This window comes from Rhinopithecus roxellana, chromosome 3, assembly GCF_007565055.1.
Source record: "Rhinopithecus roxellana isolate Shanxi Qingling chromosome 3, ASM756505v1, whole genome shotgun sequence".
NCBI classification, from domain to species: Eukaryota; Metazoa; Chordata; class Mammalia; order Primates; family Cercopithecidae; genus Rhinopithecus; species Rhinopithecus roxellana.
The window spans coordinates 127470627-127491790 of NC_044551.1; the positions used below are offsets into that span (position 1 = coordinate 127470627).

The following is a 21164-nucleotide window of genomic DNA, read 5'->3' on the forward strand; positions in this document are numbered from 1 at the left end:
GTTGGAAAACACTCTTCAGGATATCATCCAGGAGAACTTCCCCAACCTAGTAGGGCAGGCCAACATTCAAATTCAGGAAATACAGAGAACGCCACAAAGATACTCCTCCAGAAGAGCAACTCCAAGACACATAATTGCCAGATTCACCAAAGTTGAAATGAAGGAAAAAATCTGAAGGGCAGCCAGAGAGAAAGGTCGGGTTACCCACAAAGGGAAGCCCATCAGATTAACAGCAGATCTCTCGGCAGAAACTCTACAAGCCAGAAGAGAGTGGGGGCCAATATCCAACGTTCTTAAAGAAATGAATTTTCAACCCAGAATTTCATATCCAGCCAAACTAAGTTTCATAAGTGAAGGAGAAATAAAATCCTTTACAGATAAGCAAACGCTTAGAGATTTTGTCACCACCAGGCCTGCCTTACAAGAGACCCTGAAGGAAGCCCTAAACATGGAAAGGAACAACCGGTACCAGCCATCGCAAAAACATGCCAAAATGTAAAGACCATCGAGGCTAGGAAGAAACTGCATCAACTAACGAGCAAAATAACCAGTTAATATCATAATGGCAGGATCAAGTTCACATATAACAATATTAACCTTAAATGTTAATGGACTAAATGCTCCAACGAAAAGACACAGACTGGCAAACTGGATAAAGAGTCAAGACCCATCAGTCTGCTGTATTCAGGAGACCCATCTCACATGCAGAGACATACATAGGCTCAAAATAAAGGGATGGAGGAAGATCTACCAAGCAAATGGAGAACAAATAAAGCAGGCATTGCAATCCTTGTCTCTGATAAAACAGACGTTAAACCATCAAAGATCAAAAGAGACAAAGAAGGCCATTACATAATGGTAAAGGGATCAATTCAACAGGAAGAGCTAACTCTCCTAAATATATATGCACCCAATACAGGAGCACCCAGATTCATAAAGCAAGTCCTTAGAGACATACAAAGAGACTTAGACTCCCATACAATAATAATGGGAGACTTCAACACTCCGCTGTCAACATTAGACAGATCAACGAGACAGAAAGTTAACAAGGATATCCAGGAATTGAACTCATCTCTGCACCAAGCGGACCTAATAGACATCTATAGAACTCTCCACCCCAAATCAACAGAATATACATTCTTCTCAGCACCACATCGCACTTATTCCAAAATTGACCACATAATTGGAAGTAAAGCACTCCTCAGCAAATGTAAAAGAACAGAAATGATAACAAACTGTCTCTCAGACCACAGTGCAATCAAACTAGAACTCAGGACGAAGAAACTCAATCAAAACCGCTCAACTACATGGAAACTGAACAACCTGCTCCTGAATGACTACTGGTTACATAACGAAATGAAAGCGGAAATAAAGATGTTCTTTGAAACCAATGAGAACAAAGATACAACATACCAGAATCTCTGGGACACATTTAAAGCAGTGTGTAGAGGGAAATTTATAGCACTAAATGCCCACAAGAGAAAGCAGGAAAGATCTAAAATTGACACTCTAACATCACAATTAAAAGAACTAGAGAGGCAAGAGCAAACACATTCAAAAGCTAGCAGAAGACAAGAAATAACTAAGATCAGAGCAGAACTGAAGGAGATAGAGACACAAAACACCCTCCAAAAAATCAATGAATCCAGGAGTTGGTTTTTGAAAAGATCAAAAAAATTGACAGACCGCTAGCAAGGCTAATAAAGAAGGAAAGAGAGAGGAATCAAATAGATGCAATAAAAAATGATAAAGGGGATATCACCACTGACCCCACAGAAATACAAACTACCATCAGAGAATACTATAAATGCCTCTACGCAAATCAACTAGAAAATCTAGAAGAAATGGATAATTTCCTGGACACTTACACTCTCCCAAGGCTAAACCAGGAAGAAATTGAATCCCTGAATAGACCAATAGCAGGCTCTGAAATTGAGGCAACAATTAATAGCCTACCCACCAAAAAAAGTCCAGGACCAGATGGATTCACAGCTGAAGTCTACCAGAGGTACAAGGAGGAGCTGGTACCATTCCTTCTGAAACTATTCCAATCAATAGAAAAAGAGGGAATCCTCCCTAACTCATTTTATGAGGCCAACATCATCCTGATACCAAAGCCTGGCAGAGACACAACAAAAAAAAAGAGAATTTTAGACCAATATCCCTGATGAACATTGATGCAAAAATCCTCAATAAAATACTGGCAAACCGGATTCAGCAGCACATCAATAAGCTTATCCACCATGACCAAGTGGGCTTCATCCCTGGGATGCAAGGCTGGTTCAACATTCGCAAATCAATAAACGTAATCCAGCATATAAACAGAACCAAAGACAAGAACCACATGATTGTCTCAATAGATGCAGAAAAGGCTTTTGACAAAATTCAACAGCCCTTCATGCTAAAAACGCTCAATAAATTCGGTATTGATGGAACGTACCTCAAAATAATAAGAGCTATTTATGACAAACCCACAGCTAATATCATACTGAATGGGCAAAAACTGGAAAAATTCCCTTTGAAAACTGGCACAAGACAGGGATGCCCTCTCTCACCACTCCTATTCAACATAGTGTTGGAAGTTCTGGCTAGGGCAATCAGGCAAGAGAAAGAAATCAAGGGTATCCAGTTAGGAAAAGAAGAAGTCAAATTGTCCCTGTTTGCAGATGACATGATTGTATATTTAGAAAACCCCATCGTCTCAGCCCAAAATCTCCTTAAGCTGATAAGCAACTTCAGCAAAGTCTCAGGATACAAAATCAATATGCAAAAATCACAAGCATTCTTACACAGCAGTAACAGACAAACAGAGAGCCAAATCATTAATGAATCTCCCTTTCACAATTGCTTCAAAGAGAATAAAATACCTAGGAATCCAACTTACAAGGGATGTAAAGGACCTCTTCAAGGAGAACTACAAACCACTGCTCAGTGAAATCAAAGAGGACACAAACAAATGGAAGAACATACCATGCTCATGGATAGGAAGAATCAATATCGTGAAAATGGCCATACTCCCCAAGGTTATTTATAGATTCAATGCCATCCCCATCAAGCTACCAATGACTTTCTTCACAGAATTGGAAAAAACTGCTTTAAAGTTTGTATGGAACCAAAAAAGAGCCCGCATTGCCAAGACAATCCTAAGTCAAAAGGACAAAGCTGGAGGCGTCACGCTACCTGACTTCAAACTATACTACAAGGCTACAGTAACCAAAACAGCATGGTACTGGTACCAAAACAGAGCTATAGACCAATGGAACAGAACAGAGTCCTCAGAAATAATACCGCACATCTACAGCCATCTGATCTTTGACAAACCTGAGAGAAACAAGAAATGGGGAAAGGATTCCCATTTAATAAATAGTGCTGGGAAAATTGGCTAGCCATAAGTAGAAAGCTGAAACTGGATCCTTTCCTTACCCCTTATAGGAAGTTAATTCAAGATGGATTAGAAACTTAAATGTTAGACCTAATACCATAAAAACCCTAGAAGAAAATCTAGGTAGTACCATTCAGGACATAGGCATGGGGAAGGACTTCATGTCTAAAACACCAAAAGCAACGGCAGCAAAAGCCAAAATTGACAAATGGGATCTCATTAAACTAAAGAGCTTTTGCACAGCAAAAGAAACTACCATCAGAGTGAACAGGCAACCTACAGAATGGGAGAAAATTTTTGCAACCTACTCATCTGACAAAGGGCTAATATCCAAAATCTACAAAGAACTCAAACAAATATACAAGAAAAAAACAAACAACCCCATCAAAAAGTGGGCAAAGGATATGAACAGACATTTCTCAAAAGAAGACATTCATACAGCCAACAGACACATGAAAAACTGCTCATCATCACTCGCCATCAGAGAAATGCAAATCAAAACCACAATGAGATACCATCTCACACCAGTTAGAATGGCAATCATTAAAAAATCAGGAAACAACAGGTGTTGGAGAGGATGTGGAGAAATAGGAACACTTTTGCACTGTTCATGGGATTGTAAACTAGTTCAACCATTATGGAAAACAGTATGGCCATTCCTCAAGGATCTAGAACTAGATGTACCATATGACCCAGCCATCCCACTACTGGGTATATACCCAAAAGATTATAAATTACTCTACTACAAAGACACATGTACACGTATGTTTATTGCGGCACTATTCACAATAGCAAAGACTTGGAATCAACCCAAATGTCCATCTGTGACAGACTGGATTAAGAAAATGTGGCACATATACACCATGGAATACTATGCAGCCATAAAAAAGGATGAGTTTGCGTCCTTTGTAGGGACATGGATGCAGCTGGAAACCATCATTCTTAGCAAACTATCACAAGAACAGAAAACCAAACACCGCATGTTCTCACTCCTAGGTGGGAACTGAACAAAGAGATCACTTGGACTCTGGAAGGGGAACATCATGCACTGGGGCCTATCATGGGGAGGGGGAGGGGGGACGAGGGAGGGATTGCATTGGGGAGTTATACATGATATAAATGATGAATTGATGGGTGCTGACGAGTTGATGGGTGCAGCACACCAACATGGCATAATTATACATATGTAACAAACCTGCACGTTATGCACATGTACCCTAGAACTTCAAGTATAAAAAAAAAAAAAAAAAAAAAAAAAAAGAATTCAGCTGTGAATCCATCTGGTCCTGAGCTTTTTTTGGTTGGTAGGCTATTAATTATTGCCTCAATTTCAGAGCCTGCTATTGGTCTATTCAGAGATTCAACTTCTTCCTGGTTTAGTCTTGGAAGAGTGTAAGTGTCCAGGAATTTATCCATTTCTTCTAGATTTTCTAGTTTATTTGCATAGAGGTGTTTATAGTATTCTCTGATGGTAGTTTGTATTTCTGTGGGGTCCGTGATGATATCCCCTTTATCATTTTTTATTGCATCTATTTGATTCCTCTCTCTTTCTTCTTTATTAGTCTTGCTAGTGGTCTGTCCATTTTGTTGATCTTTTCAAAAAACCAACTCCTGGATTCATTGATTTTTTGGAGGGTTTTTTGTGTCTCTATCTCCTTCAGTTCTGCTCTGATCTTAGTTATTTCTTGCCTTCTGCTAGCTTTTGAATGTGTTTGCTCTTGCCTCTCTAGTTCTTTTAATTGTGATGTTAGAGTGTCAATTTTAGATCTTTCCTGCTTTCTCTTGTGGGCATTTAGTGCTATAAATTTCCCTCTACACACTGCTTCAAATGTGTTCCAGAGGTTCTGGTATGTTGTATCTTTGTTCTCACTGGTTTCAAAGAACATTTTTATTTCTGTCTTCATTTCGTTATGTACCCAGTAGTCATTCAGGAGCAGGTTGTTCAGTTTCCATGTAGTTGAGCGGTTTTGATTGAGTTTCTTAGTCCTGAGTTCTGGTTTGATTGCACTGTGGTCTGAGAGACAGTTTGTTATCATTTCTGTTCTTTTACATTTGCTAATGAGTGCTTTACTTCCAATTATGTGGTCAATTTTGGAATAAGTGCGATGTGGTGCTGAGAAGAATGTATATTCTGTTGACTTGGGGTGGAGAGTTCCATAGATGTCTATTAGGTCCACTTGGTGCAGAGATGAGTTCAATTCCTAGATATCCTTGTTAACTTTCTGTCTCGTTGATCTGTCTAATGTTGACAGTGGAGTGTTGACGTCTCCCATTATTATTGTATGGGAGTCTAAGTCTCTTTCTAAGTCTCTAAGGACTTGTTTTATGAATCTGAGTGCTCCTTTATTGGGTGTATATATATTTAGGATAGTTAGCTCTTCCTGTTGACTTGATCCCTTTACCATTATGTAATGGCCTTCTTTGTCTCTTTTGATCTTTGATTGTTTAAAGTCTGTTTTATCAGAGACTAGGATTGCAACCCCTGCTTTTTTTTGTTCTCCATTTGCTTGGTAGATCTTCCTCCATCCATTTATTTTGAGCCTATGTATGTCTCTGCATGTAAGATGGGCCCCCTGAATACATCAGATTCATGGGTCTTGACTCTTTATCCAGTTTGCCAGTCTGTGTCTTTTAATTGGACCATTTAGTCCATTTACATTTAAGATTAATATTGTTATGTGTGAACTTGATCCTGCCATTATGATATTAACTGGTTATTTTGCTCGTTAGTTGATGCAGTTTCTTCCTAGCCTCGGTGGTCTTTACATTTTGGCATGTTTTTGCAATGGCTGGTACTGGTTGTTCCTTTCCATGTTTAGGGCTTCTTTCAGGGTCTCTTGTAAGGCAGGCCTGGTGGTGACAAAATCTCTAAGCATTTGCTTATCTGGAAAGGATTTTATTTCTCCTTCACTGATGAAACTTAGTTTGGCTGGATATGAAATTCTGGGTTGAAAATTCTTTTCTTCAAGAATGTTGAATATTGGCCCCCACTCTCTTCTAGCTTGTAGAGTTTCTGCTGAGAGATCTGCTGTTAATCTGATGGGCTTCCCTTTGTGGGTAACCCGACCTTTCTCTCTGGCTGCCCTTAAGATTTTTTCCTTCATTTCAACTTTGGTAAATCTGGCAATTATGTGTCTTGGAGTTGCTCTTCTCGAGGAGTATCTTTGTGGACTTCTCTGTATTTCCTGAATTTGAATGTTGGCCTGGCCTACTAGCTTGGGGAAGTTCTCCTGAATGATATCCTGAAGAGTGTTTTCCAACTTGGTTCCATTTAACCCTCACTTTCAGGCACCCCAATCAGACGTAGATTTGGTCTTTTTACATAATCCCATACTTCTTGCATGCTTTGTTCATTTCTTTTTCTTCTTTTATCTTTTGGTTTCTCTTCTCGCTTCATTTCATTCATTTGATCCTCAATCGCTGATACTCTTTCTTCCAGTTGATCGAGTCGGTTACTGAAGCTTGTGCATTTGTCACGTATTTCTCGTGTCATGGTTTTCATCTCTGTCATTTCGTTTATGATCTTCTCTGCATTAATTAGTCTAGCTGTCAATTCTTCCACTCTTTTTTCAAGATTTTTAGTTTCTTTGCGCTGGGTACGTAATTCCTCCTTTAGCTCTGAGAAGTTTGATGGACTGAAGCCTTCTTCTCTCATCTCGTCAAAGTCATTCTCTGACCAGCTTTGATCCGTCGCTGGCAATGGGCTGCGCTCCTGTGCAGTGGGAAATGCGCTCTTATTTTTTGAATTTCCAGCTTTTCTGCCCTGCTTTTTCCCCATCTTTGTGGTTTTATCTGCCTCTGGTCTTTGATGATGGTGACATACTGATGGGGTTTTGGTATAGGTGTCCTTCTTGTTTGATAGTTTTCCTTCTAATAGTCAGGAGCCTCAGCTGTAGGGCTGTTGGAGATTGCTTGATGTCCAGTCCAGACCCTGTTTGCCTGGGTATCAGCAGCGGAGGTTGCAGAAGATAGAATATTGTTGAACAGCGAGTGTACCTGTCTGATTCTTACTTTGGAAGCTTCCTCTCAGGGGTGTACTCCACCCTGTGAAGTGTGGGGTGTCAGACTGCCCCTAGTGGGGGATGTCTCCCACTTAGGCTACTCAGGGGTCAGGGCACCCACTTGAGCAGGCAGTCTGTCCGTTCTCAGATCTCAACCTCCATGTTGGGAGATCCACTGCTCTCTTCAAAGCTGTCAGACAGAGTCGTTTACGTCTGCAGAGATTCCTGCTCCTTTTTTTGTTGTTGTTGTTTAGCTGTGCCCTGTCCCCAGAGGTGGAGTCTACAGAGACACGCACGTTTCCTTGAGCTGCTGTGAGCTCCACCCAGTTCGAGCTTCCCAGTGGCTTTGTTTACCTACTTAAGCCTCAGCCATGGCGGGTGCCCCTCCCCCAGCCTCACTGCTGCCTTTCAGTTAGATTGCAGACTGCTGTGTTAGCAATGAGGGAGGTTCCATGGGCGTGGGACCCTCCTGGCCAGGTGTGGGATATATTCTCCTGGTGTGCCCGTTTGCTTAAAGCGCAGTATTGGGGTGGGAATTACCCGATTTTCCAGGTGATGTGTGTCTCAGTTCCCCTGGCTAGGAAAAGGGATTCCCTTCCCCCTTGTGCTTCCCAGGTGAGGCGATGCCTCACCCTGCTTCAGCTCTCGCTGGTCCGGCTGCAGCAGCTGACCAGCACCGATTGTCCGGCACTCCCTAGTGAGATGACCCCAGTACCTCAGTTGAAAATGCAGAAATCACCGGTCTTCTGTGTCCCTTACGCTGGGAGTTGGAGATTGGAGCTGTTCCTATTCGGCCATCTTGCTCCTCCCTCCAACAATATTTAATTTTAAATGCTTGAAAACTAAGACCTTGAACAAATATGATAAAGAAATCAGAATACATTTGGAAAACTCTTTTGAATCTTTGAATTTCTTTGGGTTATGTTCTTTCTTCCTTCAAAAGTAAATCTTTCCTTTCTCTGGAGTTTTCCTCGTGAATTTAACAGGAAATAAAAACCTTTCAAAAAAATCTCTTTGCCTCTACACATATGAATATTTTCTGTAGACAACGATGGTCAGTCTGGTAAAATTACAACCTGTTTTTTGCAAAACTCCACTATTTAAAAAAAAAAAAAAAAAAAAAAAAAAAAAGAACAGTCTGAATAACTCTGTGTTACTTGAATTCATTTATATAATATATTGGAAACATAAAATGGTCCTTCTCTTTTGAAGAATTATTATAGTTACTAATTTATTCAGATTTCTTCAATTGAATAAATAAATAGTATTCTTTGCTTATATGGTATTATTGGAACAACTATGCACAAAAAAATAGAAGGGCCAGGTGCGGTGGCTTAGGCCTGTAATCCCAGCACTTTGGGAGGATGAGGTGGGCAGATCATTTGAGGTTAGGGGTTCAAGACTGGCCTGGCCAACATGGTGAAACCCTGTGTCTACTAAAAATTACAAAAATTTAGCCAGCCATGGTGGGTGGCGAGCACCTGTAATCCCAGCTACTTGGGAGGCTGATACAGGAGAATTGCTTAAACCTGGGAGGCTGAGGTTGCAGTGAGCCAAGATCCTGCCATTGCATTCCCACCTGGGTGACAAAGCCAGACTCCATCTTTAAAAAAAAAAAAAAAAAAAAGATGTTTTCCTTTGGGAGTAAATGGCCATTGATATTATATTAGAAATAAAATAGCTCCAAAGACTGTTCACCTTTGCCAGTCTTTGGAGCATGTGATATCTCCAATAGAAATTAAAGAACTTGCTTCACTTTTTTGTTTGTTTGTTTTTTTTTTTTTTTTTTTTTTTTTTTTTTTTTTTTTTTTGAGAAAGGGTCTTGCTCTGTCCCCCTAGCTGGGGTGCAGCGGCATAAACAGGGCTCACTGCAGCCTTGACCTCCTGAGTTCAAGCAATCCTCCTGCCTTAACTTTCTGAGTAACTAGGACTACAGGAGTACACCACCTGTAGTCAGGCTTTCTAAACACTGCAGGTATATAGGTATATACTGGTCAATTATATACTGATTTCTTGGTCTCCAATATACTGGTTGGTCTCCAATTACTGGCCTCAAGCATTCCTCCCACTTTGGCCTCCCAAAGTTTTGGTATTACAGGCAGGAGCCACCACGCCTGACCTGAGAACTTGCTTTATTTTAACCAAAATTAGTTTGTCACTTCTTTCCCTTCTCACATGTTCTTCTAGCTCTTATCTTCTTGTACCCCTACCCTGATGCAATATATTCCTTATCTTGTGCAAAGCAAGTAAACTTTCAGTTTCCTATTCCCATTACTCTATTTAGCAATCCTAGGACCTTCCTTAAGACCCAGTATCTTCACAAGACAGGGTGAGATTGTAAATAGCCTCCAGTTTTTGTTCTTATTTATTATTTTAAATAATAAAATAAGTTATTTTATTCCTTGTTACATGAGCAAAACAGACATTTCAATGTGAATCCTTCCCACTGATAAGTTTAAATTAAGAATATAAAGTATAACACTGTAAAACTTTTGCCCTGATGTTAAAAGCCTTTCAGAAGGTTTTTGAAATCCCTATTCCCCACTTGATCTGGGTTCCTCTTCACCCTGTGAGACACTCCAGCTGCACTGAACTGCCCGTGTTCCCAATCAGCTGTGCTCTGTTAAACATTCACATTTTAGAAAAGCATGTTTAATTTTTCACTAAATGATAATTCTTTCTCCAGCATTTAATGTATTACTCATTCTCTCCACATCAAGGACCTTGGAAACAAATTCAGAGCATTATTTGTAGGATCTTTTAAGATCATCGTTAAGCAATTTTCAAGGTGGGATGGGGGGAATGTCAGCAAGGCTTCTCTCATTAAAAACGTTAAAATCTCCATTGGTCCCTATCAAAGCCTGAATTGAAAGCAGGGTCAGGATTAGGGTGAGGCAAGAGAGGCAAGGTTGTGCAAGTGCAGGGTTGTTAAAAAGGAAAAAATTGAAATTGCTTAGGAAAGTAATTGTTTTTGAGTGGTAAAAGCAGATATACTTACCTAAGTACAACAACAAATCTTTCAAAGAAAATTTCTATCCTAGTTTTCCTTGAAAATAACCATATTGAATACAGTTATAGAAATGTGCTACAATTTGGTGCATGCAGCAATCACAGTTCCTTCAATTTTTGGCCATTCTTTTCAGGACTCAAAATAGCTCAGCATTCAATTCTATAAGGACCATGTTTCTTTCCCATGGTACAGTATAAGTAATTTTTAAAGTAGGTAAACATATAATAAAAGTTTGCTAGTTGTAGCACATATGAACAAAATAACCACATGGGTTTTATGGCACATGTTCTAAAAAGATAAAGATATAATGGAGAGATATCTCATTCAAACAGCTTAACATTATAAACGGTCCAAGTGAGGGCCATAGAAGCAAAGTGACATAGTAAAATTAACAAATATAAAAACCTAAGCTGAAAGAGGAGGTATGGAGATTTTTAAAATAGTCTTGAAAGATAATAGAGATTGCTCATAATTTGAAGTGCACATAATTCAGGATTTGAAATAAATCTCCTAAAATTGTAAACATGTCATATTGTTTAAATCATTCCATGTCCTATAGAAATGACGGTAATAACTTGCCTATGTACTCTGTAGTGTCCTGAAAATAGTATGCTCATTTAAGTTTATAAATAGCAAAATAACCATCTCTTTAAAGTGGAACAGCATTCATCAGGGAATCATTCACTTATGAAGAGGTCATCCAGACCTGGAGACAAGCTATTTTTTTTTGGTGAATAGAATATATTGCCATCACTACTATTTATCATCCTTGTTTTCAGGAATGCTTCACTACTTATTCTCATTATGATAAACTCTTATCTCAGGCTTTTAGGTATCATTTAAAACACACTTGTATGGGGAGGTTTTATCACTATCCAAATACCTTTGCAGGGCCCAAGGCTATAAATATGAATATATTTATACAAACCTATTTTGTTATAATAGGGCTTTGGGCATACTATACAAACCTATTTTGTTTAAGGCTACAAATATGAATATATTTATAAAAACCTATTTTGCTATAATAGAGCCCAAGGCCCTATTATAACAAAATAGGTATGTTATAAAACTATTATAACAAAATTGGTATGTTATAGAACTATTATAACAAAATAGGTTTGTATAAATATATTGCAGGACAATTATTTACTATTACAGGAAAATTATTTCTCATCCGTATATCCAATAATTACATGAAATGGCTGTGTTTTGAAGTTGGAGAACAACCACATTCTAAAAAGGCACAGAGCGAAAAAGAAAATAAGTTCATATTTTACTGTACGGAAAAGGTGAAACAAAGAAGTGGTTGAAAAATCCATATTCTATTTAAAGTCCTCTTATTCCAGAATTATAGAATATAATTGATTTTATGTGATTATCAAGTATAAGCTCTTGGAAATTTTGTGATGTAAAAATAGAGGCAAAGCTATACTCGTTAATAAAATAAAATATTTGATTAGCATATATTGATAAAATAAAATATTCATGATTGTAGTTTTTTGTTGAATTTATTAATAATCTTTATATATATTTATATATGTATGGCTTTGAGCAAAGACAAAAGAAATACTCTAACTCATCCCTGATCATACAATTGCTGTAAGAATAAGCTATTCTATTATCATCCTAGCAGGAGAAATACCAATCAATAATACATTTCTTTCTGTACAGATTAAAACTCCATACGTACAGGCTTCACTATGTACAGACAAAAGAGGTCACTTTTCAACTAGCAATGGACCTTTATATTACAGGAATGTGAGTCATTTATTTTCTTAATCTAAGTATATATACATTCATACATATATGTATATCATTTACCCTGTACCATTTTATTAGTTTAACATATAAAGCTTAGTTTTTTTGTCCATTCTATTACAAAGTGAATAAAAATTGTATGGTTGCACTGAAAGACCATGCATTTCAATTTTGCTTATTTTTCCCAATAGTGCTCAAAATAAAAAAACAAACATTTATATATATAAAAATATTTCACTACCAAATCCATTAATCCTATCAAATGTAAACCTTTAATAATTTAAAGGACCAATACATACTCTTAATAAATTGAAGTTAACTCTCATATTTTAATAAAATAAAGTAGTTTTGTACTGATATGTAAATGGTCTTGCAGCTTTCCCATAGGTTCTAGGTAGACTGAACAATCCCTTTCTTACAACAGTATTCCTGACATGCCATCATATGTCACCAGCATACTGATGATTACATTACATCAACTAGCATTGTTAGTTACTTCCACACAAGTTGGTATTTGTTTAGAAATTAAACATAACAACTCATTTGGGTATTATAGGTATCATATCTGCAAAAGGCATAACAGGCAGCAAGGATTCACTTTAGAGTTTTTGCTTTTGTTTTTGTTTTCTGTCCCCAAGTCTACCTGCAGGCCCTGCCCCATATAATGTGTAATCTCTATATGTTCTTAAATGTATTGCCAATGCCAGAGATACTGAAGACCTACACTTTAGGTCATGCTGTTAACTTGGGTTATTTACAGAAGCCAGTTATTACATATCTTTCAATTGTGTTCCAGTCATACGCCACATGTGTGGGATGCATTAGGCACAAATGATTACTAAGGGAGTTCTTTGAGAAGAAGCAGGTGCTCACAGATCATGGAAAGAGTTAAGAAAACAGACAAACAATGCTCACAGACATTCAACTTTACCCCTGCTTTCTGCCACCATGTCTGTACTATTTTCAACACATTAAAAATGACAAACCTCCTATCTAAGGGCTACATTAGTCACCGCATGCCTTAAAGTTTACTAACCATTTAGTTACAATATACATAGAGCAAAACATGTGTTCTCAAACAGATGTGATGATGTATTGAATTTATTTCTTTAAATTAACACCATAGTAAATTACCAGCTACAGTGAAGACACAGACAACACTTAACTCCAAATCAAGCTGTGGTTTACAAATAATTATTTAAATAATAATAGCAATAATATTAAATAAAAGTGAAAACCTCACTTCTAGACTTAAGTCAGAGATCCAAGTCAGCCTTATAGGAATTATAAGATAGGCAATTAATGAATTGTTATGCTTTTCTAGAAACGAGAAATACTGTAAGCCTTTCCCTACAATGACTGATTTGAACCTATGTTTCTTTTTCCCCAGAAGCATGCAGGGACTATTTTCAGATGCTTGATTATGGCAAGAAGAAAGAAAAATAATGATTTTTGGTGTAATACAAGCAAGTTGTAGATTCGAGCATACAATTTTGCATAAAACATTGCAGGTTAAAATAATACTGTAGGTTTCAAGCCATTGCATTACAATTGAATAATTCTCACAATCAGATTTTGTAAAATTTAAAACTCTAAGTTTTGAAGTGAAGCAATAAAAATAAATTCTTAAACAATGACTTTTACCTTCATACAACACAGAATAGCTATTTTTATTTGGGTTGAAAAAGTTATTTACAACTAACATTGATCGAGTCTTGGTAAAAGTCCGATAACACATGAAGACAAATATTAATTTTCCCTCAGCTTTCCGAAAGATCAATGAACATGTTTGAGGTTAGTGATATTCTTTTCTTTTTCTTTCTTTCTTTCTTTTTTTTTTTTTTTTTTTTTTGAGACGGAGTCTCGCTCTGTCGCCCAGGCTCGAGTGCAGTGGCGCTATCTTGGCTCACTGCAAGCTCCACCTCCTGGGTTCAAGCCATTCTCCTGCCTCAGCCTCCGAAGTAGGAGGTTAGTGATATTCTTAACAGTGGCAATGCTAGTCTCCTACAGTGGCCAAGCAAGTAGTGCAGTCTTTAACCTAATTCGAAATTGAAAGCACCGAAATACAATTTAGATCTATAAAATGGGATTTGTTATTTAATTCTTTATGATTCATGATTAACAATTTAGATGCACAGTCACAGCTAATGAAAGAAAGTTTTGATTGGTGCTATTTGCTAGCTCATTTGAGTTGCCTTTTTTAAAATCAGTTTTGTTTCCATTGAATCCAAGAACTCTTCATAAAATAGAGAAATATACATATCAAAGGACTTAAGTAAAAGTAGGTTAGAAATAAATAATCTTACAACAACATTTTAAATCCTCTAATGATTTAAAGAAAGGAAGACATATAACACTGAATGCTAAACAGGTCTTTTGACCCTCTCTTGAGAATTTAGATATATATTTTATAGTATATGTATATATATTTTACATTTCATGTGTAGGCCAGAGCTGTCTAAAATATCTCTTCATAGTAGGCTAGAGGGATCTATCAGGAGATAGAATAAAATAAGATCTGAGTATAGTCTCAGTTTATGAGAGTATTTCTTTCTGCTTTGACAATCAGCAGGGATCATAAATTTGAAGCAAATCGTGGCTTTTCTGCGTCTGGGTCTGTGTTTAAGACTGAGGAAGACTCTCTCGGAAGAGCAGCTGCTGGTGGAGGGGGTGCTGGAGGGACTCCTCGGTTGGGGGGGATGGCTCCCGACGACATCTGTCGGAAGAGGGTGACGCGCTGCGGGACAGTGCTCCTGCCCCCTGCCTGAAGGCCCGTTCCGGGGACCGCCGTCACGGGTTGAGGGATGGAGGCCAGGGACTCGCCCACAGTGGGATGAGGTTTAGAAATCAGAGTGGACACCTCATGGGGCAGCGAGGGCTGAGAGGCGGAGAGGGGCCTGACTTCCCGGGTCAGGTTGGTGTTGTGAAGCGCCTGCGTGCTCTTGTGCACTTCGTTTTTCGGCGTGGAGCTGCCAGGTGTCTGTGGCTGCGGGGACAGCTGCTGTGGCTGAGTCTGCGGCGGCTGGGACTGCTGTACCTGCTGCTGAGGCTGCTGTTGCATGAGTGACAGCTGGGAGGCGGTGGGGGAGGCATAGTGGAAAGTTCGAGCGGTCAGAGGGCTCTGTACAGGAGGGCTGCAGACCGCGGTGGTGTAGGAGCAGGGTGAAAGGATGGCTGATGGCTGGGGGGTCTGTGTGCTGGGACTGGGGGAATGCAGGTTGCTGTGAGACAGGCTGGTCGCTGTGTATACCGGTGGAGATTGTGTCCTCATGCGGGAGGTCGGGGTCGTAGTTGACGATGTGGAATTCAGGGTTGTCATTTGAGGATAACTGATGGGAGCGATTGCCTGCACCATCTCCCTGTCATGTTTCACAATCTGCTTGAGGATTTCGTTCTCCTGATTGTTGAAAACACCAGTGTTCAGATCCTTCTGGAACTTTTGCAGAAGAATTGAATTTTTCTTTCCTGTCAGCAAAAGAAAGATAGGAACTTAGAAAGCCTACCAATGACTGAAGACAATGCCAAGTAAGAGTGGCTCCTGAAAACAAAAGTATAGCTGTGCTTCGCAGGAGAGGTTTAAAAAGCCAGTCACTCACCTTTACACACCAAATACCAATGTGGTTCCTACCTTTCACACTTCCTGTATTTCTCTGGGAACTCTAACCTTCTACTCAAGTTGAACGGCCTGTAATATGGCGAAGAGCCACTTTACAGAAGACACGGAGATATTTAATATGAGGGCCACCTTGAAGAATGGGGGAAGAAAGGGCTTTTGGAATAAGATGGGCTTGGAATCAAAGTTTGATTTTAAAGTTACTTTTTCAAGAAAGGACCATGGAGATATAAGCGAGAACATTTCAACACTTACTGTGTGATAGACACTCTACAAAAGACCTTAGGTAGATGATTTTATGTAACCTGCAACCCTGTCAGATAGGTGTGTTCATAATCTCATTTTACCTGAAAGGATATCAGGACATGAGAAGAATAAGAACAGTGCCCAAGAAAACAAAGAAAACATGGTTGGCAGGTTAACAGGGCTGAGAAAGACCATAGGCACAAAAAAGTGATAGCACATCCTTGCAATGGAAAATGAACCAACTGCCTCTGTCTCATCTGGGTGCTTGCTAGAAACTCAGCCTCCTGGGCCTGACTCCACTCGCTGAATCAGATGCTGCATTTTACTAAGATCCGCAGGTGATTCCCAAATGCAAATCTGAGGCGGACTGTATCAGGGCCGCCTTTGCTTTCGACCCAGGATCCTACACCAGTCCTTCTCAGTCCTAGCTGGATATTTTTCTTATCTCTGGAGCTTTAAAAAACACTAACATCCGCTTGTTCCCTACCAATTAAATCTAAATAATCAGACATGGGCTCTGGATTTCAGTAGTTTAAAAGCAAATTTCCCCAGGGAATTCTTTTTTTTTTTTTTTAATTTTTTTTTATTTAAAAAATTTTATTTATTTTATTTATTTTTTTTTATTTTTGAGACGGAGTCTCGCTCTGTTGCCCAGACTGGAGTTGCAGTGGCACGATCTCCGCTCACTGCAAGCTCCGCCTCCCGGGTTCACACCATTCTCCTGCCTCAACCTCCTGAGTAGCTGGGACTACAGGCGTCCGCCATCATGCCCCGCTAATTTTTTGTATTTTTAATAGAGATGGGGTTTCACCTTGTTAGCCAGGATGGTCTCGATCTCATGACCTTGTGATCCACCCGCCTTGTGCTCCCAAAGTGCTGAGATTACAGGCGTGAGCCAACGCGCCTGGCCTCCCCAGGGAATTCTTAAATGCAGCCAAGATTGAGACCGACTTTATGATCTTTCCTCTTCTGAATGGTTGTTGTGAGGACCAAGTGTATTGCAGGCTCCCTCTAATACCTCAATACATTTTAGCTCTTCCTGCCATCACCTTCTGAGTGGTTTGCAATACTAGACAGTCTCTGGCATAATAATGATTACAATCAATAGTAGATTGGTGAAAGAAGGGGAAAGTGTGACTTTTCTATGGCATCACTGATACACTAATACCCAAGTGAATATGGTAACTGAAAAGTGAATCAATTTGCAATACTGCTAAATAAATTAACACATTAAAAGTAACAAAGTATATTTTTGAAAATAAATATATGTTGTAATTTCATTGACTGCTGGGAATGCAATCATTTTAAATGACTGCCAGAATAAATAGTTACCTCTCCCTACTTACATACTGTCCTAATTTCCCAAAGAACAAAACCTCCTACATTAGTAATAAACATAAATACTATTTAGCATATTTGCTTAACTAACTGCAGCATACATCTATATGCAATGGCCACAAAACCGAGAAGCATAATGTTTCTTTCTGATTACGTGATTAGTCAAAATATCTTAATCTAAGTATCTTTAACCTTGGGAAAAATAATGTAACTTTTAATACACTCTTACAATTTTATAAAGATCAAAAATTCAATTTTTTAGTGCTTATTAGAAATTACTTCGCTAGTATTGATTACAAACAATTTCATGTAAATATTGTTATAAAAATTAACTGCAGGCTGGGGTGGCTCATGTCTGTAATCCCAGAACTTTGGGAGGCTGAGACGGATGGATGATGAGGTCAGGAGATCAAGACCATCCTGGCCAACATGGTGAAATCCCATCTCTACTAAAAATACAAAATATTAGCTGGAAGTATATTTTATATATATATATATAATAGCATATATATATATATATATATATATATATATATATATATGGTAGCAGAAAAGACTTTAAAATATGTTGATGTTTGCGAGGTAAAGCATCTATGTAGGGCATTTCTATCAAGGCTTTTTTTTTTCTGCTTGAGCCTGTGTTACAAACATTTTACTATGTCTCTGCTGAGACTAATTTAAATGTGCAAATTTTCAATTCCTAATATAAAGATAAAACGTAAAGTTGACCCCAAAATACAAAAAAAGTGATAAAACTTAGTTTGCAATATAGACTCATATTATCATATTTTTAGTTCTATTTCAATGCTATCTAGAATTTTTATCATTGCTTTTTACCTGAAGTTTCAAATTGTTTTGGCTTCAGTCGGGAAATCAGTTTGTTTAGCTAGCAAAAATAGACATTAATAAATAAACCTAGAATACTTAGAAGAGATAGATAGGGACCCAGATCTCTCAAGAAATATGGCTACAGCTAATTGCTATTTCTACACAAATTAGCAAGCAAGCTATAAACTGGCATGTTGGACTCTTTTTTTCTTTTTTCTGAGACAAGATTTCACTCTCTCTCCCAGACAGGAGTGCAGTGGTACCATCTTGGTTCACGGCAACCTCCACCTTCCAGGCTCAAGCAATTCTGCCTCAGCCTCCTGAGTGACTGGGATTACACGCGCACGCCACCACACCCGGTTAATTTTTGTATTTTTAGTAGACACAGGGTTTCCCCATGTTGGCCAGGCTGGTCTCGAACTCCTGACCTCAAATGATCCACCTGCCTCGGCCTCCCAAAGTGATGTCATTACAGGTATGAGTCACCACTCCTGGCCGCATTTGGGACTTACAATTGCAAACCTATATTATGCCATGAGATTAAAACTAAATTTTATATAAAGAAGTTAGAAAACTAGAGTACCTATTCGATCTAGTCGGTCAATGGCAACTGTCTCAAAGGCTCTCCTCATCATTGGATATTCCTCCAGGACCTCGTTGAAATTGTCCACAGAAAGTGAGTAAAGACGACAATATGTGTCAGCTCGAACACTGGCAGTACGACGTCCTTTGGTCAGCAGGCAAATCTCTATAAAAACAACAAAGAAGAATGACTCGTTTGATCATTTTCTTTTAAAAGCCATTAAGGCTTCCCACAACTTAAGACAAGTCTCATGGTGTGAAAAAACAATTATTAGCAGCATTTTCTATTATATCAGCAAATTCCTTCTGACAATTAAAAGTATCCAACTGACAACACTCAATCTTAAAATAATGTTCTTTTTTTAAAAAAGTTGAGACAGCCGGCTGTGGTGGCTCACACCTGTAATCCTAGCACTTTGGGAGGCCGAGGTGGGTGAATCACCAGGTCAAGAGATCGAGACCATTCTAGCTAATATGGTGAAACCCTGTCTCTACTAAAAATACAAAAATTAGCTGGGTGTGGTGGCAGGCGCCTGTAGTCCCAGTTACTAGGGAGGCTGAGGTGGGAGAATCGCTTGGACCCAGGAGGCAGAGGTTGCAGGGAGCTGAGATTGCACCACTACACTCCAGCCTGGTGACAGAGACTCCATCTCAAAACAAACAAACAAACAAAAAACAAAACAAAATAAAAAACAAAACAAAGCAAAAAAACACTTGAGACTTTTGGTTTAAATGGAAGGCTGAAACACAGTATACCTTATCCTTCCCACTACAATTCTCTGAAATAAGAAATAAAAAAGAAACAAAAGAGATGCAGAAAATGGAATAAACCATCCACAAAGGAGTTGAAAAAAGAAAGGGGTGATGATTAGAAAGAAGATTTTATGAATTCTGGAAGGCAGAAAACAGACGGTATAGTCTAGACAGAAGCCAAAATGAGTCCAAATATTGGCTTACAAAGTCCTATGATCAAACAAAGCTAGACCAGAAGTTTAGATATATTATAGGCATGTCTAATGTAGTTTGTATATTCCCAATGAGATCAGTATGAAGAAAATGATATTCCACATGTACAGAAGGACTCTCTATTTAAATGACTTTTAAGGATAATCCCTTACTGAAATTTAGATTTCCAAAATATGGTAAACAAACATTTGCAAATTTGGATTTCATTATTGGCTAGCTGAAGCTATATAGCTATAGAGATAATTTTCCATTTTGTTTTCCAAAAATTATGATTTGAACTACCGTAGGCTTTGATTATTTTTAATTTGGAAATAATTTAAACATTTAGCTTCAAAATAACAAATTTGAAAAAAGAAACGATAGAAGTATTTCTACAATTTACAGTCACCTAACAAAAGGAAATACAGTAAATATAATATTAAATGTCTAAATTCACATTCTTGAGCTAATTTAAAGAAGTCCTATTTATGTTGACAAACATTGTGAATAAATCATGCTGTAGACACTATGTACTTGATTGATGCTAGAACTGAAAATATGAATCAAACATATCTACTTTTATATGACATTCTGATAGTAAACAGAGGCATTATCTTAATGCAGAGTTCATTTGAATACAATCTGGTAAGAACAATGTCACATATTTGCAAACTCCGAGAATACTAGAGAATGGCATGTGAACCAGTCTGGGAAGATAGAGAGCATTTTAGGAAATGTCACCTAAGCCATCAATTATGCTGTCTGCTGTCATTCATGTCGAGATTGTAATGTTGTAAACCTGCTGAAAAATATTGTGGAGTCTGCATGTTTGCATATTTTTGTGCCTGAATGTGTGTGTGTGTGTGTGTTTGCGTAGGAAAACAAATCTATTTTGGTCAATTTTAAAGCAAATTACCATACCATGAAATTTACCTGCTACTATAATATAAACAAGGTAATTAAAAGAAGCACTTTGAATACTACTCCAAAATTAAATTCCTAAAGTACTAATGCCATATTATTATAATTTACGATTGCCATATTATGGCAAACAAATCTAAGTGTCAGTTTCAAATCTTGTGTAGAATGTTAAATGAAAGAAGTAAGACATGAGAAGCCATACACTGTGTGATTCCATTTATGTAAAATATCCAGAAAATACAAATCTGCAGAGACAGATAACAGGTTAGTGGTTGCCTGAGGCAAAATATGGAAAAGGGAATTAACAGTAAGTGGGCACAGGAACCTTATCTGGGTGATGAAAATATTCTGAAACCTGATTTGTGGCGATGGTTTCATACTTGGTAAATTTACTTAAAGATACTTGAATTGTACGCTTTAATGAATTATATGTGTAAAATACGTCATATTACAGCTATACAAAGTGAAAAGAAAAATTAGTTTTGTTTTTATTTTTTATCTTTATACTTATTAAATTTTTATTTGAATTTATTTTCTCTT

General features: G+C 38.1%; 1 protein-coding gene across 1 annotated transcript in view; it reads right to left on the bottom strand.

Annotated features, from left to right (window-relative positions):
- Positions 1-14676: 14676 nt before the first annotated feature.
- Positions 14677-21164, bottom strand: part of HCN1 (hyperpolarization activated cyclic nucleotide gated potassium channel 1) — a 454348-nt gene continuing 447860 nt past the window's right edge. Inside the window, exons 7-8 of the mRNA XM_010378669.1 lie at positions 18760-18924; positions 14677-15616 (exon numbers count right to left, since the gene is read on the bottom strand). Coding sequence (XP_010376971.1) covers positions 14727-15616; positions 18760-18924 — 1055 coding nt within the window. The 3' untranslated portion in view covers positions 14677-14726. The remainder of the gene's footprint in view (positions 15617-18759; positions 18925-21164) is intronic.